At 37.8% G+C, this 17,732-nt stretch overlaps 1 protein-coding gene across 12 annotated transcripts in view; it reads right to left on the bottom strand.

Annotated features, from left to right (window-relative positions):
- The window catches only part of SNAP91 (synaptosome associated protein 91), a 71,215-nt gene that overhangs the window by 24,862 nt on the left and 28,621 nt on the right, over positions 1-17,732 (bottom strand). For 7 of the 12 annotated variants that reach the window (XM_031552543.1, XM_031552546.1, XM_031552545.1 and 4 more), the window contains 7 exons: positions 17,691-17,732; positions 13,632-13,702; positions 13,208-13,213; positions 12,227-12,254; positions 8,927-9,036; positions 7,605-7,705; positions 3,670-3,840 (listed from right to left, as the gene is read on the bottom strand). In XM_031552543.1, the coding sequence (XP_031408403.1) occupies positions 3,670-3,840; positions 7,605-7,705; positions 8,927-9,036; positions 12,227-12,254; positions 13,208-13,213; positions 13,632-13,702; positions 17,691-17,732 (529 nt within the window). The remainder of the gene's footprint in view (positions 1-3,669; positions 3,841-7,604; positions 7,706-8,926; positions 9,037-12,226; positions 12,255-13,207; positions 13,214-13,631; positions 13,703-17,690) is intronic. The other 5 variants (XM_031552544.1, XM_031552551.1, XM_010707668.3 and 2 more) reach the window with 3 other exon arrangements.

Below are 17,732 nucleotides of genomic sequence, written 5' to 3'. Positions count from 1 at the left end.
AAAAAAAAAAAAGATGGTGCAATTAAGATTAAATGGTTTAAGATGCCCATAAAGACTATTCACCTACTAGTAAAAAGTTAGCAAGGTAAAAAAAAAAAAAACAACTCTTCAGGAATACTGCAATTGCACTGTTAAATCAACACAGGAAAAAGCTTAACATGCTTTAACTTGAATATCAATTTTAAAATGAAAACAACCATTTTAAAACCAAGTTTACGCCAGTTAATCTAAAAAGCCCAAAAAGAACATGCACTAAAACTTGAACAGAAGAGATGAAAGCCAGTTACTCTTGCAATAGAATTAAAATGAATTGTTAGCAAATAAAGGCCTGCTAATAAGCCATTTCAAATATAATTCTATTTTTCATGTATCGAGGTTCAACAACAAAACTGGATGGCAGTTGTCCAAGTAAAAATAACAATTAGTCAAAAGTCACCTTATTGTATGCATACCAGGCACTGGCATATACCCCTTAGAAGAAATTTAAGACAGAAGTGGACTGAAGACTTCTGAATCGTACTACTTCAGAATACACTGTGCATGGTCCTGTGTGCTGCTGCTTGTTCTACTCTGATATCCTTCATGTGGAACATCAGCTTGCATTCTTGTGGAAGAACATACTTCTATCCACACAAGTCTGTAGACCAACAATGCAATTCCCTCCTGAAATGTGCTTTATAGTTGATGCTTCTCAATTCTTTTGTAGCCCTTCAAAAGGCTCTGTTGTACTTGCACAGATGGCATCACATGTAGAGATGGATACTGTATATTTTATTAGCCAAAAAAATATATTTTTATCTTCCCTTTTGTTCCTCCACACTGTCGTACTAATCCTATGTGTTTATACCCAGCAATGCAAAAGATCTTCTTTCTTTAAAGCAGCTACCACATCTACTTAATTCCTCACATTTGTACATCTTTTGCTTCTAAAGAAAACGTAGCTTGACTTCTATAATCAAGTGATACATGATCCTCACATGAGTTCACAGACAGCCCGGTAACTTCAAGAGATATTACTGAAGCCTTTGCAACTTCATACTACACAGAACATCAGTTGGGAGTCGTAGATATGTATTACATACTGCTTAACTGCTAATAGTTCTTGTTGAAATGATGGGTAAAGAAGGGTGCCCTTAAGTTCTGAAATACTGAAATAGTGCTTCAGTATGTACTGTCCACAGCAAAATGAATGTTTCTGAGAGTGGTCTGTGTAATTCTAAAAATTCAAGCTTTTTTATTCGTTGCTACTGCATCAATATAGGATAAAAGCTTTTCACACTGATGATACTGATACTCATCTAATGTAATGTGCAACATCTGGAACAACTGTATGAAAGTCAAAATTACAGGAAAGATCACAGAACTAAGTGTGCAGGTGAAAAGGATGTTCTGTTTACACATTTTTTTTCTCTATTATTTTTTTATATGGAGAACCTCAGGTGAGCTAACAGGATATATTTCACTAGGCTCAGTGTTAGGAAAGAATCTTACAAATATACATGTTTTTTAAATAAACACCAGTTTGGTATATACTATGAATGCATGTTCCAGCATAAAAGATACATTCACTAGGGAAAGTCACCCTGCCTATTCACATCATCTGAATGCTCAGCATTTGCACAGTGTCTGCTGTTATTTGCCTTCCTCAATGTTTACATAATAGAATAAATTTAATTCAAAAGCACATCAATGATTTCCAAAAATAATATGTCTGAATTCTGTTACTGAGATAGAAAGCATTTCAAGATATTTCTTTTCCTCTACCTCTAGATTTCTCCCTTTTGGGAATGACTCCAGTTGCAATCTGAATTCAGTCTGTAGACAGGGAATTTTTAAGTGGGACCAGTTAAGTGAAAGCTCACCCGTCATTCAGACTGAATTCTTCAAGAAGCTGTGGTGGATCAACCCTGCATTTCTCACCTACTTTCCAGGAATACATTAGATGAAGACATAACACAGGACTGTTTTCCTAAAGACAAAGTCCAGTCAGAGTCACAGGTAGCATACAAGCTCCATATCAGTGGTAATGCATAAGAAGAAAAGTCAGAATTTACTCCTGCAAAGTCTTCTGCTTCTGCCTTCTCTGCTGCCTTTTTTCTATCTTTTTTGCCTACTCTGCCACTTCTTGCAGACTCTTTACATGCTTTCTCTTGAGATCACTGTTCTTGTTCCTTCCTGTACTGCACCTCACCAACAAGACACAGTGCAAAGCAACTAAGAACTTATTTATTTATTTATTTTAATTATTATTTTGATCCATTTAAAAGTGATACATCTATTCTAAATGAAGAAAACTATTTGAAAGTGCTGTTTCCAAGACTGACTTACCTTCCAAAGCAAACACACCAGAAGTATGCACTGCACACTATGTAACTATGAGTTCATCAGGCCTTGGCCTCTGCAACAAGCTTCCAAGAGTAACAGATGTCAGATTCTTGCTCCTGGTGGTATCTTAAACTGCTGCCAGGTTAAATGGTTTCTGAACTTCCTGATTCTGTGGCATTAGACTCTCTTCTACCCTTTTAAAAGGAGGGATTAAGAAGCAGTGAACCAGCTTCACTCCTTCCTCAGAGCTTGTCAGCAATTTTACTGGAGCCATCTGAAAGGTGTCTGTTGAAGCCAGTCTTAAAAAAAAACCTTTTTCTAGAAACTTCCAGTCTTTAGGAAAAGCCTTTATAGTCAAACTGTTTTTGTACAAGACCTCTTTATCAGTCTGGAACTAGAACCAATAGATAAACACACCCAAACAGTGAACATACGTTAAAGTTTTAGAATACACCAAGTATTTTACCTAGTTTTTACACCAACTAAGTTACTACTAATTCTTGATATCCACTGAGCCACAGGAAGTATGATTCACAGGATGAGACAACTAGAAAAATGGAATAGTTGGGAATGTTAGTAGCTTGTAGATCAGCAGATTTTTCCATAAACCTGGGCTGGTACCATGTTGAAAAGAAACAGTAGTTTCTAACTTGTTGAGCAGCCTTCTGCTTCATTAGACAAGTAAGCTGATAACATACTGGGTGGAGAGGGAGGTTTATTCTTATTCAAAGTTAGTAGCTAAGATTAGAGACCGAAAGAGCATAACAAAACTATAGGAAAACGCTTTCTATAAATCAATTTTATCATTGGCATTTAGTACCAAGTTCACTGCCATTTCAATTTATTGTCATGCTACGCAAGATAAAACATAGATTCAAGAATACTGAAATGAAGTATTTCAGCTGGCTCAGTATTATATTTACAGGAAAAGCCCAAATTAAACAATAGCTCAAGCATGACATGTAATAAATGTAAAAAGCAGCCATGTCCATCTTCTCCGGTGCAATAATTATTTTTCCAGAAACTGTAGTTACTGAATAATGTGGAAAGCATGCCTGCTTAACCCAATGTGGACTTGAAAAGTAATGTTCTTAGCTGTTTAACATAATATACCTCAGTCTTAAGTGTATGCGGTTTTCCATTTCCATTTAGTTGAATATATGCAAAGAAGTCTATAGCTAATAGCACAGCAAACAAAAGGGTAGTTTACATTTCCTGTTCCATCTAGTATCCAACACACATGCACTGGTAGAGTTAAATTAGAGGTCTTGTTATAAATAGCTGAACTTGTATTGTTCATCTATCTTTTGAGTTGGCACAGAGTACTAGAGCAACCAAACTAACCTCCAAAGAGATCCACTTCAGCAGTGGTAGCAGTAATAGTTGTAGTTGTTGGAGCAGCAGATGAAGTGGTTGTAGTATCAGTAGTTGCAGCAGTAGTTGCACTAGGCTCTGGAGCAAATGGATCTGAAATCTGTGGCTCAGAGGTAACACCGGAAAGTGCAGCCAGATTATCTATATGCAACCACATAACGAAGATCAAACAGGAAAAGTAAGGGGAAGAGAGAGAGAGACCACAAACACTCAACTGCAAAAAGTTAGAGCTCCTAATAAGGACTCTTAACATTCAGAAGACTTAAAAATCAAAAATATTACTCACCCTCTCCCAAGAGGTCTAGCGATTGTCCATTAAAATGGCAGCAGTGTAAAGAAACAGACCAATTAGTAGAACTGCCAGACTGAAGATGTTTGTTAGTGATAAATTTGTTCTCTAGGTGATACGTATAGTTTAAATGTCATTTCAGCACTTGATTTTCTAGCATTCAAGATGTTATGGTTACATGCCAAACTCATTCTGTTAAATATCTCTATTCATGTCAGCATAAGCACATAAAATCCATTTGCTACATGCCTTCACAGTTAATCACCAAGTTAATCACATATAGGTATCATGTATCACTGTTTCATACAGCTACTGTTCTGTTTTTTACACTACAGCAGAGAGAATCTAGCAGTAGCCCATAGGAGCTGATAGGAAGGTCTCCTACCACAGGGCAGAGACAAGAAACTTTAGAGTGCTGTTCAGCACCATACAAGTTCTCCCTTCCTGGCTAGCTTTGTTCCAACTTTGGTTCCTTAATAAACTTTTCAGAAGCCAATGAGTATCTTTAGTGACAGACTTTTCTACAATCTAATGAGTGCTAATACCAGGCAGATTGAACACACAGGCAGACAGAGGAAGCTTTCCATAATAGATATTAAGAAAAAAACACAAAACCTGACACAGAAAACCACAAAACAGAACATCAAAATAAAAACTGTGAGGTATAAAAATCTGAGAAAAATAAGTGGCTTGGCCTTATTTAATAATCAGTAGTTCAGTATTTCTCCTTGGTTCATTATACATTTAACAGGGTCATGAGTTCATTTACCCACAACGTGCTGAAGAACCAGCACAGCATCCGGATGTTTCACTACAGGTAAAGTAAAAATGTAGGAAGTAAAATACTTTGAGTAATTAGAGGTTAACCTTAATAAGTCAGTCTTCATTTTACATCGCTTGTTAAAAAGGGTCAAAAAAAATATGATGTGTGTATTTTAATAATTGGTTCGTTAGGAGAGCTCTACTTGAGACTCACTTCACAAGCCAAGGTAAGTCAAAACACCATTCTGAAAAGTGTAGCAGTGTATTAAAAATGCAGTACTCTGGTATCTCATTACTGCACAACAGGTGGATGCCACAAAGCTAGACCTGAAATAAACAACTGTTGGCAAACTTCTACCTCTTATTAGCTTATTCTTCAATGCATTTTTGTTATCCAGTTACGTTATAGGTCATAATAAAGTGAAATAACAATTGTCCAGCACAGCATGGCCAGCACATACTCTTAGTATGGTAAGGATTAAAATAATGCCTTATTGAGTAGTTAAAGTAAGAATATTGATAGCAAAGCCACGTTCTAAGTCACAATGCAAGGTAGTTCAGAGAAGTTCAAGTCAATTTGCTTTTATATCTGAATTATATCTCACAAAGATACAGAATATCACCTACTGTATTTTTTGCAATTCTACGGCCTAAACTGCCTGCCAAATGCTTTCCTCACATGCTGCAGGAAATTTATTACCCTACCTTGATCTTCTACGGTTACCACAGCACTGTATATCTCACAATTTACAGTTCATTTGTTAGGTAACTCATGTTGTACTCAGAAATACACCTAACATACAACTGTAATGTACCAACAGCAGATCAAGGCAGTCATGGCTTTCCCTGGTTGGGTCTTTAAAAATCTCCAGGAATGGACATTCCTTTAGCATGTGCATAGAGGATCTGCCTTGGTGCTGCATTATCCTCCACGTGAAACAATTTTTTATTAATGTAATAAGCCTCCAAAACAGCTACGTGTTTCTGCTACTTCTCATTACAACCAGTTATCGTTCCCAGAAAAATGATGGTTCCACTTTGCAAGATCCCTTTCAAATAGGTGTAAGCCACTGCTAAGAGCCCCCTTTAGATTCCTTCAGTTTATCAAATGTCTACCTTGACTACAAAAGCCCAGAACTGGATACCGTATTCCAGAAGTGGCCTTATATTTTGAAAAGTGTTAGGAAAAAGGTGTGATTCCAGTGTGATAACAGATCTTCCACACCTGAACTCCTGCCATCAGCAAAGCAGACAAATTTGAGGCTTACTAAGTTACCAAAATGCTATTCTGAAAGACAAGCTTGAAGTACAGTTGATAAGATTGGTGATAATCCCAGCCAAAGGAAAAAAAGTTTGCTGTCCTCTTCTGCTATGGAGCAAGAGGTCTAGATGTATTACTGACAAATTTTTAAAAGTTTTCAGTAATTCAAAGGAATACACAAGTAACACCTCTTCTAAAACATCTAAGCTCCAAACCCTATGTTCCTTATCCAAAAAAAAATCACACAAAAACCAAACCATCAGCTTTCAGTTGCAATGTGAATAAATATTTTAATGGCTATTTATTCTGCACAAATGAACAATCTCTTGAAGAAGAAAAAAAAAGAAGTTATCCAAGAGGCCTGAGCTCTTCTGGAACAGCTCAGAAAAGCTTGTGTTTTAGCACCTGGGGATGATATATAAGGACAACAAAAGTAACTACCAGCTGCTAGGGCATAACTACAGAGAAAATAAGTGGGAAGCTGTTAAAAAATGTGGACTAATTAGCCCCAGATATCTAGGAGAGATGACTCTTTGGTCTTATTTTCTGTATAAAATTGTATTTCTGTTAATAAATCTGCCACTTCTGAAAAAAAAAAAACAACAGATTTTTATATAAATATGCAAAGTGTGGTCTACATAGCTATACTTTCACGATGAGGCAGTTGGGAGACCAATATCTTTAATGAACTGAAGATGATAACAGAGACAGGGAACACAGAAGTCACTAGTATCCAGTGTTAGTATTCATAATGGACTCAGGGTGACTCAGTGCAATATTCCTGCTGTAATGAGTGAAGATGTCTACAACTACACCACAGGTTTGCGACTATGTAGCCTAAATCATCATTTATTAGCCTAATTCCTTGTCCTCAAGAAAACAGAAGTGAGCATTGCGTAACATTTACTGTGATCCTCTTCAGACCATCACTGCTAAAGCTGTCTGGAACAGGCTTGGTTGCTGTACCTTTGCTGTACCACAAAGATCATATTCCAGAGAACTGGTTCCTATTTAAAGACAGCTAGCCCTCTACTTCTATTTTCTTACTACAGTTCTACACAGAAAAGCAAATTTTTCAGTGCACTATGTTAAGGAATATCAGAGGTAAAACTCACAATAGAACTAATTTACCATCATTGGAATCCTCTAGACACTTTTTGCTTTAGCAGATACTTTTGATCGTTCCCCCACTGGTCCGTGCATTTTGCTTCATGAACAGAAGTGCTAATATCTTCACACAACTTGCCAAGAAGCAAATGAACAGTTTTAGTTCTACCTCCCTGACTATTTTAAAGTGTCTACCCTACCTCTCCACCATTAGCCATTCACTTCCTGCTCATATAGTTACACAATCCTGCCCCCCAACCACAGCTCTGCATTCAGGTTTTATAATCAGCTTATACAATTATGCATATCCCTAGAAAAAGGAGTAGTCTTGTGCTGCAAGGGAATGCACGCCTGTCAGGTCAGCAGAACACAGAAAGTGAGCTGGGAACATCCTGTGCTAGTATGAAAAGGGATAGGTTTCAGTTCAGCCAGCCAAGCAAGAAGAGGGAGATAGCAAGAAGAAATGCTGACAGTGGTTTTCTATACCTCCCCAAGAAGTCGCTCCAGCAGGGGCTGCTGGAGCCGCTTGCCCACTAGCAGCAAAATCTGGCTGAAGATCCAGAAGATCACTGGATGGTTTGGAAGAGCTGCCAAGAAAAGGAAGATAATTATTAAATACTGGAGTAATTTTTTTACTTCAGTCAAGACCGAAAGAAATGTCATGTCTGGATTGTAGGAATTAGATTGGATAAGGCCATCCTTAGACCGGAAGACTGATAGAACTATTAAGAGAGAGAATTTTTCCAGGTTTTAGAATCAGAGCAGTGACCAGGAATGGAACTGCAGTGAGTGCCAAAGAACATACTATATCCTAGGATAGGATCTTAACTTATTTACATTACTTCATAATGGCATTTTAATAAATTTATGAGACATCACTAAACTGTGACAATCCCTAAAAAGTTTTTTTAAAAAATAAGCCACCACCACCATACAAAAAAAACAACAAACAAACCCAAATTCAAAAACCCAGGTGTCCCCTAAGAACAGAGGAAATAACTGCTGCAACTGAAAACAGCTCCATTCCCCGTGACATACCTGAGAATCAGAAACTTGCATTTCTAGGCAATAAATAAGTGTTAGGTAGAATACAGTTGGTAAAACTTTTATGCCTAAAGCCATCTGAATATATGCTTAGCAAACAAGGTGGTTTTTTTTTCATTTAGAACATTTAAATAATAAGCTGTAGAAGATCTTTCTTCAGTGAAGTGTTTAATTTGACAATTAAGTCAGTCTTGTCTTCATAGTTTTGGTTCAAGCTCATAGCTTTTACATGTTTAGAGTTCTTTCATTTCTACACATTACAATGAACAACAGTAGTCTGTCCTAGTTTTAGCTTGTAAGTATTGTTCAAAATTCCTCATTGGAATTTAACATTTATTTTTTATTTCATCCTCCCAACATTCATTATATTTTTCTGTGCTTCATTAACTGATTTGAATAGCAAGAGAAAGGAATCTTAATTCAGTAGTTTTAGAAGCAGTACAGAAGGTCAGCAGAGACTATTTTGGATGTGCATATTACTTCAGTCTATTTGATAATAAGTTTATGTTGAGAACTGTACAAAATCAGTACTACACTGAGAGCAAATCAGAGTAGACACAAAGTTTGCATTCTTGTTTGGATGTTTTTTTGTTTGTTTGCTTGAACTCATATATGACCTCGACTGGTAGAATTGTGCACCTCATTCAATACTGTTGGATACTATCTGTAAAGTAAGCAAAATCTTGCAGGCTAGTCTCCCATTACAAGTGTGACTTTAGTTTGTACCATCAAGCACAATAACTCAAGTACGCTTCTCAACTTACCTGACTGGAGCAGCTGTAGATGCAGTTGCAAAAAGATCAACTGGAGGAGACGTATCAATGCTTTTTGCTGGAGTAGTATTGGGAGATGTGACAGTTGTGGCTGGAGAAGACTGGAGAAATATTTTAAACGTGTTCAGTATGCCAGCATTTACCCACAAACAACTAGTGCACAGATTCACATACTTATAAAGTCCAATTTGAACATCAAGTCTTCTCATTGTGAACTGTTCTCACCTTGAGAGAATTCAAAGAAGATTGGGCTATATTTTCAGAGAGCTAGTAATTCACAAAACCTGAACATTTGGTTTCCTTGCTAGAGGTTACAAGTATGATGTATGAACATGGGATAATTCTAATGCCTATACCAGCACAAAACAGCTATCCTGTACCTCACTTCCTAACCACATAGAGGTGTGCATGCCTATATGCTTGTGACATTCTTCTCCTGACAAGGGAAATCTTCCCTTGTGCCGAGGCAAGCAAAGAAAGACCTCCTGAAAATGGTGGCTGAGTCAAGAAACTGAGTCTAGAGTGACTCCACATAGTGATGCCTGACTCAAGAGGAAATGCTTACTGTAGGTGCTCTGAGCTCATGGAGACTCCAGCAACAAGCGTCACATTAGCTTTAGTCCCCTGGGTTCAGTAGTGTCAAAGCAGCTAACTCAGATCCATGAGTTGGAGGAGCATTACCTGCATTTTCAAATCCCAGTCAGGATAACCAACAGTGCCTATGTGTCAAAAGATTCTCAGCAAGTTTCAAGAAAACAATTTGCTCATCAGCAAATTCCCTCCTATCAGTTTTAAGACCATTTTGGAGACCAAGTATATTTGTGGGTTTGTTTCTGCACATGTCAGATCCCTCATTTTGTCCATTAAATCAAATACCTGCTAGTTCACGACACCACCTTAGTATTCTAATGATAAAATTTTGGGAGAAGATAACTGTTTAGAACTGAAGTTCAAAGTGTATACACAAACCTTCAGACTGAAGTGAGTTTAAGAAAAAGAACTCTTACTGGTGCAGACTATTAAGTTCTCAGGAAGATACAATGAAAAGCTCAGTCTATGATTTTGTAATAATTGCACCACCAGTTCTGGAGCTTAAGGATATCTTAAGTGTTGCAAGAACTGACATTCAGCATAGTACGTTGCAATTTTTCTGTGCCCTTGAAGAATCACATTTCCTTGAGGCATGCCTATTTAATTCTAAAAGATACTATGAGCTTTGTTCCCTTGGCTCACTAGAGATACTTTTCCTCGTAAAAGGAAAACAAGTCTTACTATTTACCATTCTGACAGCTTTCAAAAATGAAAAAAGCATGGCAAATTTGAAGTAATTTTCTTCCATCTTCCATACTGCAATCTCATCATCAGAATGCTAACAAGGGATAGATATATGATTTCTCAACTTTTCTCAAGCCTTTGAGACTAGAATGGTTTTCATATACATACAGAAGGTTTACCTAAAGTTGTAAGAACACTTTCTGAATCATTTGGTGGTGAACAGAGTTAAATCCAGCTGGCAGCTGGTCACAGATGGTGTTCCCCAGGGGTTGCTATTAGGGCCTGTCGTGTTCAATATCTTTATTGATGACCTGGATGAGGGAAGTGAGTGCACCCTCAGTAAGTTTCCAGATGACACCAAGTTGGCAGGAAGTATAGATTTCCCTGGGGGTAGGAAGGCCCTTTAGAGGGATCTGGAGAGGCTAGATTACAAGGCTGAGGCAAATGGGATGAAGTCCAACAAGATCATGTGCTGGGTCCTGTACTTTGGCCACAACCCCGGGCAATGCTACAACCTTGGGGCAGAAAGGCTGAAAGACTGTGTGGAAGAAATGAACCTGGGGTTGTTGGCAGATGCTCAGCTGAACATGAGCCCGCAGTGCGCCCAGGTGGCCAAGGCCAATGACATCTTGGCTTGTATCAGAAATAGCGCCACCAGCAGGGGCAGGAAAGTGATTGTCAATTTGTACTCAACTCTGGTGAGACTGCACCTTTATTACTGTGTTCAGTTTTGGGCCCCTCACTACAAGAAAGATACTGAGGCCTTGGAGTGTCTCCAAAGAAGGGCAGTAAAGCTGTGAGGGCACTGGAGCACAAATCTTAGGGAACTGGAATTGTTTAGTCTGGAGAAGAGGAGCCCCGGGGGAGACCTTATTGCTCTCTACAACTCCCCGAAAGGAGACTGTGACAAGGTGGGACTCAGCCTCTTCTCCCGCGAAGCTAGTGATAGGGCTAGAGAAACTAGTGATAGGACTAGAGATTCCCCTGAATCACCAGGGGAGATTCAGGTTGAATGTCTGGAAAAATTCCTTCTCTGGAATAGTGGTCAGGTGCAGGAGTGGGTTGCCCACAGAGGTAGTGAAGTCAACTATCCCTGGAGGTGTTCAAGAAGTGTTTAGATGTAGTACAGATGAACATGATTTAGTGGGGAAATATTGGTAGTAAGTGGATGGTTGGATTGGATGATCATGGAGGCCTTTTCAACCTTGGTGATTCTGTGTATGATTCTGTGTGTGATTATAATGTATTTTTCATCAACTGCTACAGTATTAGAAAAAAGCCCTTTTAAAAACAACCTAAGGGCTTTCGGAAGTATATTTAAGAGCTTTCAGTTAGAATCGACTGCTGAACAGCCTTCTCCTTCAGATTCAGAAATTTGCATTCAGTTCTTCCTACACAACTCTTGTTATTAAGCATGTAGTTATGACATGCAGTGGTCATTCAGGTACAGCAGGAACTAATATTACTAACACTGTAAAGCTCATTAGTTTATCTGGCACTCTAACCAAGATGTTTTCACTGGCAAGACTAGCTTTACAGTGAGCAGTCGCACTAATAAAGAATTCCTAAAGTAGGCATATCAGATTACAGTTTAAAACCATATACTTTTTTAGGACGAGAAAGAGTCAGCATTTTCTCATAAAAAGCTGAAAATGGAGAGAAGAATCTAGAGAAGAAAGAGAACAGAGCAACTGTCTCACTGACGAAGATTAAAAAAAAAAAAGTTGGGATAAAGGTATGAGTGTCTTAGGCTTTCACAAAGCATGACCATCAACCCCTAGCAAAGCTGCTTAGCATCCTGCACTGGTCTAGGCAGCATCGCCCTGCAGATCACCAAAGTGTTTTTATGAAGCTGTTATTTACAAGCCCATCTAAAGATGCAACTTTGTCATTCAGGTACAGCCTAGGTGACCAAGCCCTAAAAAACAAATTAGGAGATAAAAACTTAACTCTTTATGCCTTTATGCTATATCACATGAGCAATTATTAATGAGTACAGCAAGTGGCAGTACTTACCTTGCTCAGAGGAGAAGGAGCCCCAGATCTAGGGGGAAGGAAAAGGGGGCAGAGATTTTAAGTACACTTTTGCAAACTTGTTTCTTGTACTTAAAACACATGCAAAAAGACCAAAAACTAAGCATCACAGCTGTGAGAAGATTTCTACAACTGCACGCCGTCTCCATTTCTCAGACTTCATGTGTCAATTTAGACAAGGAATGCAAATTGTTACTTCAAAGCTTAAATGAATCTTTTTAGTTAATTGGTATCACTGGATTATTCTGCCTTTTAAACAAGCTCTACTTAATGGAAGAAAGGCAGAGATGCATGCAAATGTCTTGCCTTAGGGTCTACAAAAGTCAGTAGAAAAGAATTATTGGGGCAAGATATAGCTGTATTATAAAATCCTGCAAGGGTAGCAGAATAAAACCAATAGGGAAGCAGTTACCAAAAATAAGTCTTCTGAGAATGTATCAGCCAATTTCCAAAGTCTGTTCTTTAAAGGAAGTCAGGGTGACTTTAAAATAATGTTTAAAAGTAGGGAAAGAGTAGGAAAGTCCCAAGCTGAGAATTCTCTTACATGCAAGAATACTCACAACAATCTTAATCCATAGAGCCTTAGTCATAAATTAGAATATATGTCAGTGCATTTGTTTACTTTCATTATCATGAGGTATGAACATACTGCTAATCATTTTTAGAGCTGCTTTGATCTAAGAAATGAAGAATTACAATCATGCTAACTAAAAAAAGAGGAGCTGAAGTAAAAAATTGTGCCAGTATTAAACTAGCATCCATCCTATAGGTTAATTGAATTGGATACATTACGTGAGCTGTAGGATGGGTTAGAAAATCCAGAGTTAAGACAGAAATGACTAAAAATAGCTTAGGGTACAATTTCATGAAGTTATCTAATTGTTCAAGCCATCTTAAAAACAAAACAGAAAAAGCACCAAAACCATGCTTGCATGCAAGTGATATGTAAACATATGTACTTACCCTTCACTAAATTGCAAGGGAAGCAACAGCAAAAGAGAAAACAAAATTTTAGCTTAATCCTTCCTAGAGTTAGCCATGACAAGCATCTAGTAAGAGGATGCAAAGCCATTAGAAAACAAATCAGTTTTAACAATAAAACCCTTGGCAGCAGAGGAAAATAGTTCCTTCCAGGTCAGCTCCACAGTTAGTTTTACTTCATTATGAAAAGTGTGGAGCTGTTCAGTATCTCTCCCCCATCCCCCACCCCAGTAAGAAAAACAGATGGCACTAAGACAACTTTGTAAGGGAAAGGAAAAGCCGAGTCCTACCACAGCTTATTTTCCAGCTAAGTGGCTAAAGTCGATTGGGACGCAAACCTAAATATTAGCTAGTCTCAAATTGTTAATATTCTGCCTTGAGGAAAGTTCTCAAAACATGTACCTACTTGTTGCCAGGTTTTTTTCCTTCCAGTGAGTTCAGATGCTGCTCAAGGGTTTCCATAAGACTGCTAGGAGCCTTGAAAGCAAAGAGGAAGTCACATTTTTAAAAGAGATTACTTTGACCCGATGATACTAGAAATCTAGCACAACTTCTCTGAAGTTCACCATGTGCGCACTCATGCTGTTATTATAACACTGAAAGTAGTGGATTTTCATGCTATTCAGGTAAAGAGATTTTGAAAGATAATATTGTGTCAAAATTTGCAGAGGGAAAGCATTTCACTTTACCAAACACAGCCTACAGCCAGAATCCAGGATGTGCTCACCATGCTTTGAGTCAGTTTTAAACATTGACAACAGCACAGGCATCCAAAGGGCCAAGTATAAGAATAATACATTGGAGGTCATCCCTTCAGTTCTGGTTTTAGTGAGATCTCCAACACATCATTTAACACCAAAGGGTTGCAAAAAAATTATCTAAATAAAACAAGCTAAAAGACTTTTCCAATGCCCCCAAAATCAGTTACTGTTGATTTAATACTCCCAACATCCCAATACCAACTTTCAGTTATGTCTTCTCAAAACTAGGCACAGATTACTGAGCCCAGCAGGTAAGTCAAAATTTAGCAAGATTACTTCTTTGGATATTGACAAAAACCAAGCATTTTACAAGACTCCCTGATCTTAGGTTTTATTTTAAGCAACCTCTTCATTGGTAATATCCCCAGGCAGGCACTTGCTGTTACAATGGTAGTTAAGAAAAGTAGTTATAAATACAAATGACAGGGCACTTATCTATTTCAATATAAAAATAGTGTCCAGATAAGTAGAATTCTACAAGATCAACATTCACGAAGGAAACCCTTGAGAGATACAGCAGAGCATAACAGTGAAGTATTTCATCACGGTTACCGTTTCATCACTGGTACTGTCTTTAAAAGGGGAATTCTCTTTATCAGTGTGTTTCAGATCAACCAGAACTCCTGACAGCAAAACCTATGGTGTTTTTCATAAATAATGTCTTTAATTCCAGGGTATACACATGAATTTAAAATGAATCAATAAATAAGCCAAACTGCTTGGCTTGCAAACAGACTTTCTACTGCTTATATGCACATTATGCTGAAAACATAATGTCTGCCTAGAGTGGATGCTTCAGGATGCTTAGTACCTAGTAGTTATGCAGACCTAACTGTATTTATAGTGTTTTTTATATTAATTTGGATATTAAATTGAGTGGTAAGTTTTAACACATGCAAAAATTTTAAGTGCCCAAAAATCCTTAATTGGTGGCTTGATTTCAAATACATCCCATGTACATACACAATGCAGCACCATCTTAACCATTACTGCTATTTCATACACAGGTCTGTTCATTTTCTAAGAATGTATGCACAATAAAGAATTTGGCTAAAAACAAATGAATTGTTTGTCTCTTTCTTGCTCCTGAATAACACTTGTTACTAAGTCTTTCATTAACTGATGGAGAGACTCAGACTTCTACTTATTTAATAAGGCTACAGCACAAGAAACAAACTGTGCCTGTAAGCCATATAAGCAAAAAGCTATGTTTCAAAAACAAACAAACAAACAAATAAATAAATAAATACTAAAAAAAATCCATGACTTTTTCCTCTTACAAACTGTAGCTCTACACAATTTCACTATCTTTTCAGTACATTACTTACAGGTTTCAGAAAAGACTAGAAAACACAAAACTCATCTAGCAAGCAGAATTAACAGAAGCAGCTTTAGAAAAATTTCTACCTACTTCGGAAATTAAATATTGCCTGGTATCTTATTTGTGACTCTGAACATCACTTAATTTCCTCTGGATATTGCTTCAGTTAGATTAATCTGCTAGCCAACATCACTGGGGAACTATAGCTATGGGTTACTCACTAGCTATCTGGGGGAAAACTCCGTATTTCAATATTTGCTTATAGCTGAAAATGAGCCAAAATTCCACGATGCCTCCTCAGCTTCCAAAACCTTGCAGCCAACCAGAAAGTTCAAAGATGACAACTATCAACTATTTCAATATTGTAACCATTTTCTTGGTTTAAAATATATTCAGGCACATCAAATGTCAACATTGCCAATTTCTTATGAAATAATACTGACTACTGGTCTGATAAGGATAGGCCAAGGGGGAATGGTTTTAATCCAGAAGAAGGGTGATTAAGATCAAATGTTAAGAGGAAATTTTGTCTTCAGATTGTGGTGAGGCACTGGCACAGCTGCCCAGAGAATCCCTGGAGGCATTCAAGGCCAGGCTGGATGGTGTCCTTGGCAGCCTGAGCTGGTGGGGGTCAGCCCTGTCCACAGCACAGGGTTGGAACTAGATGGGCTTTAAGGTTCCTTCCAACCCAAGCCATTCTGTGATTCTGTGATTCTACGTTTCTTTTAGGAATTCAGGTATACCACTGATATTTCAACTTCGTTACCTGAAATTATTATATGTAATTACATATAAAACTTATTAATTGGAATTCAGTTTAATTATTCACTTTTACTTTCTTCTCATTGAAATGCACTGCCTAGGTCTTTGCAGAATCTACAGAGTGTTGCAAATGAGCTTCAGCAAGCAAGTCCCGAACAGCTATTAGGAGAACTCAGCTATGATTATATAGTTTGAGATTTAGGTTTGCTATCAAATAGCCATGTGTGGCAGTTATCAATCCCAGAATAAATTATTACGCAGTTCCCTGCATAATAAATGTATTAGATTAGCAGTCAGCTTCCTGTTCCTGCCTGAGGAGCATTTTCTGGCAACACTAGTCAGTCACCAGTTTTTCCAGTTGGCCCCAAAAACGGCTATTCTTGGTCAAAACCTTGATACTTGAGGTGAAATACACCTCAATAACAGATACAGATGTAACTAAAGACCTCCACTGACTGGCCTCAGATACAGAGGTAGCAGCAACTAAATAGTAACTGAGCAACTGTAGCAACTGAATACAGTGGAGCAAGGCTAGTGCATTCTAGCAGGCAGGCTTTCCACTAGACAGATGCAACAAAAGCAGGAGCAGATAAAGCATATTTTGTTAACCCAGCTTAAGATGACTTCTTCTGGTTCAAGGACTTGGTATATGACTAATATACGACTAATATATGACCTTGTTTAAAAAAAAAAGAGCCCATTAGTTACAAATTTGGCTGAACATCCTCCTTTATCTACTTCAGAACTGAGTTTTGCATTCCAAACACTACTACAACTCTGTTTCTGCACCTGAAGAAGAGTGGGTAGAAATTATGGGATGCTACAGGGCTATAAGGATTAAAATTCTTCACCTTCACATGGCATCTGAGTTTCAGACTTAATAACTCACTTTTTTTTTTTACCAAAGAGAACCACTATTCGGATGTCAATTTAAACCAGGTTTTCTAGAGGCTTCACAAAAACTTAACATTTATGGGTTATGAATGCTTAAGATTTACAACTGCTATGCAGTTTTGCTTCTGATCCTATTTTATTGGCACTGAAACTACCGAAATTCCAAACTCCTTTGTATGTATCCTCTTCTCCACGTAAATATCCTTTTCACATTAAACACAAAGCCTACTGAAAATGTGCCAGTGCAATAGAATTCAAGCAACTACAGCACTGGTGAATTTTGGTGTGCAAGTTTTGTTGTATACTGACAGTTCCACAATAAAATCGTGACTTCTGTTTGGTGTACCTAGACTGAGACAGGAATGTTATTGCTGCTCCAAATTTCATCTCTGGACCACTACAGTGTCACGGAGAGACTATGAAGCAATCATAATCGCAACATTCATGTAATTTCTTGTCACAGACAAACATGTTCTACAACTGTGAGAGTCTGTCCTTCAGCAAGGAAAGAGCAACACGGCTCACCCTTCAGCTACAGGTTAGAAGAGATCAGGAAAGACATTAATCTACTTATATTAGTCTTCATAAACAGCTTTTGACAGTTCTTTTCTTATTTGCAAATTTGGAGTGCTTGAAAATATTGATTTCCTGTAAGTATTTAGATTCCTGGTGCACTTATTATTAAATGTTTATTACACAGACCAAAAAGATTACAAGAGAGTCTTACCTGTGTAAGATCGGGGATATCACCTTTGTCAATTCCAACTTG

Source organism: Meleagris gallopavo, chromosome 2 (genome assembly GCF_000146605.3).
Source record: "Meleagris gallopavo isolate NT-WF06-2002-E0010 breed Aviagen turkey brand Nicholas breeding stock chromosome 2, Turkey_5.1, whole genome shotgun sequence".
Lineage (NCBI taxonomy): Eukaryota > Metazoa > Chordata > Aves > Galliformes > Phasianidae > Meleagris > Meleagris gallopavo.
Note: the sequence above shows the minus strand (reverse complement) of the source record. Positions and strands in the feature narration are given on the sequence as shown.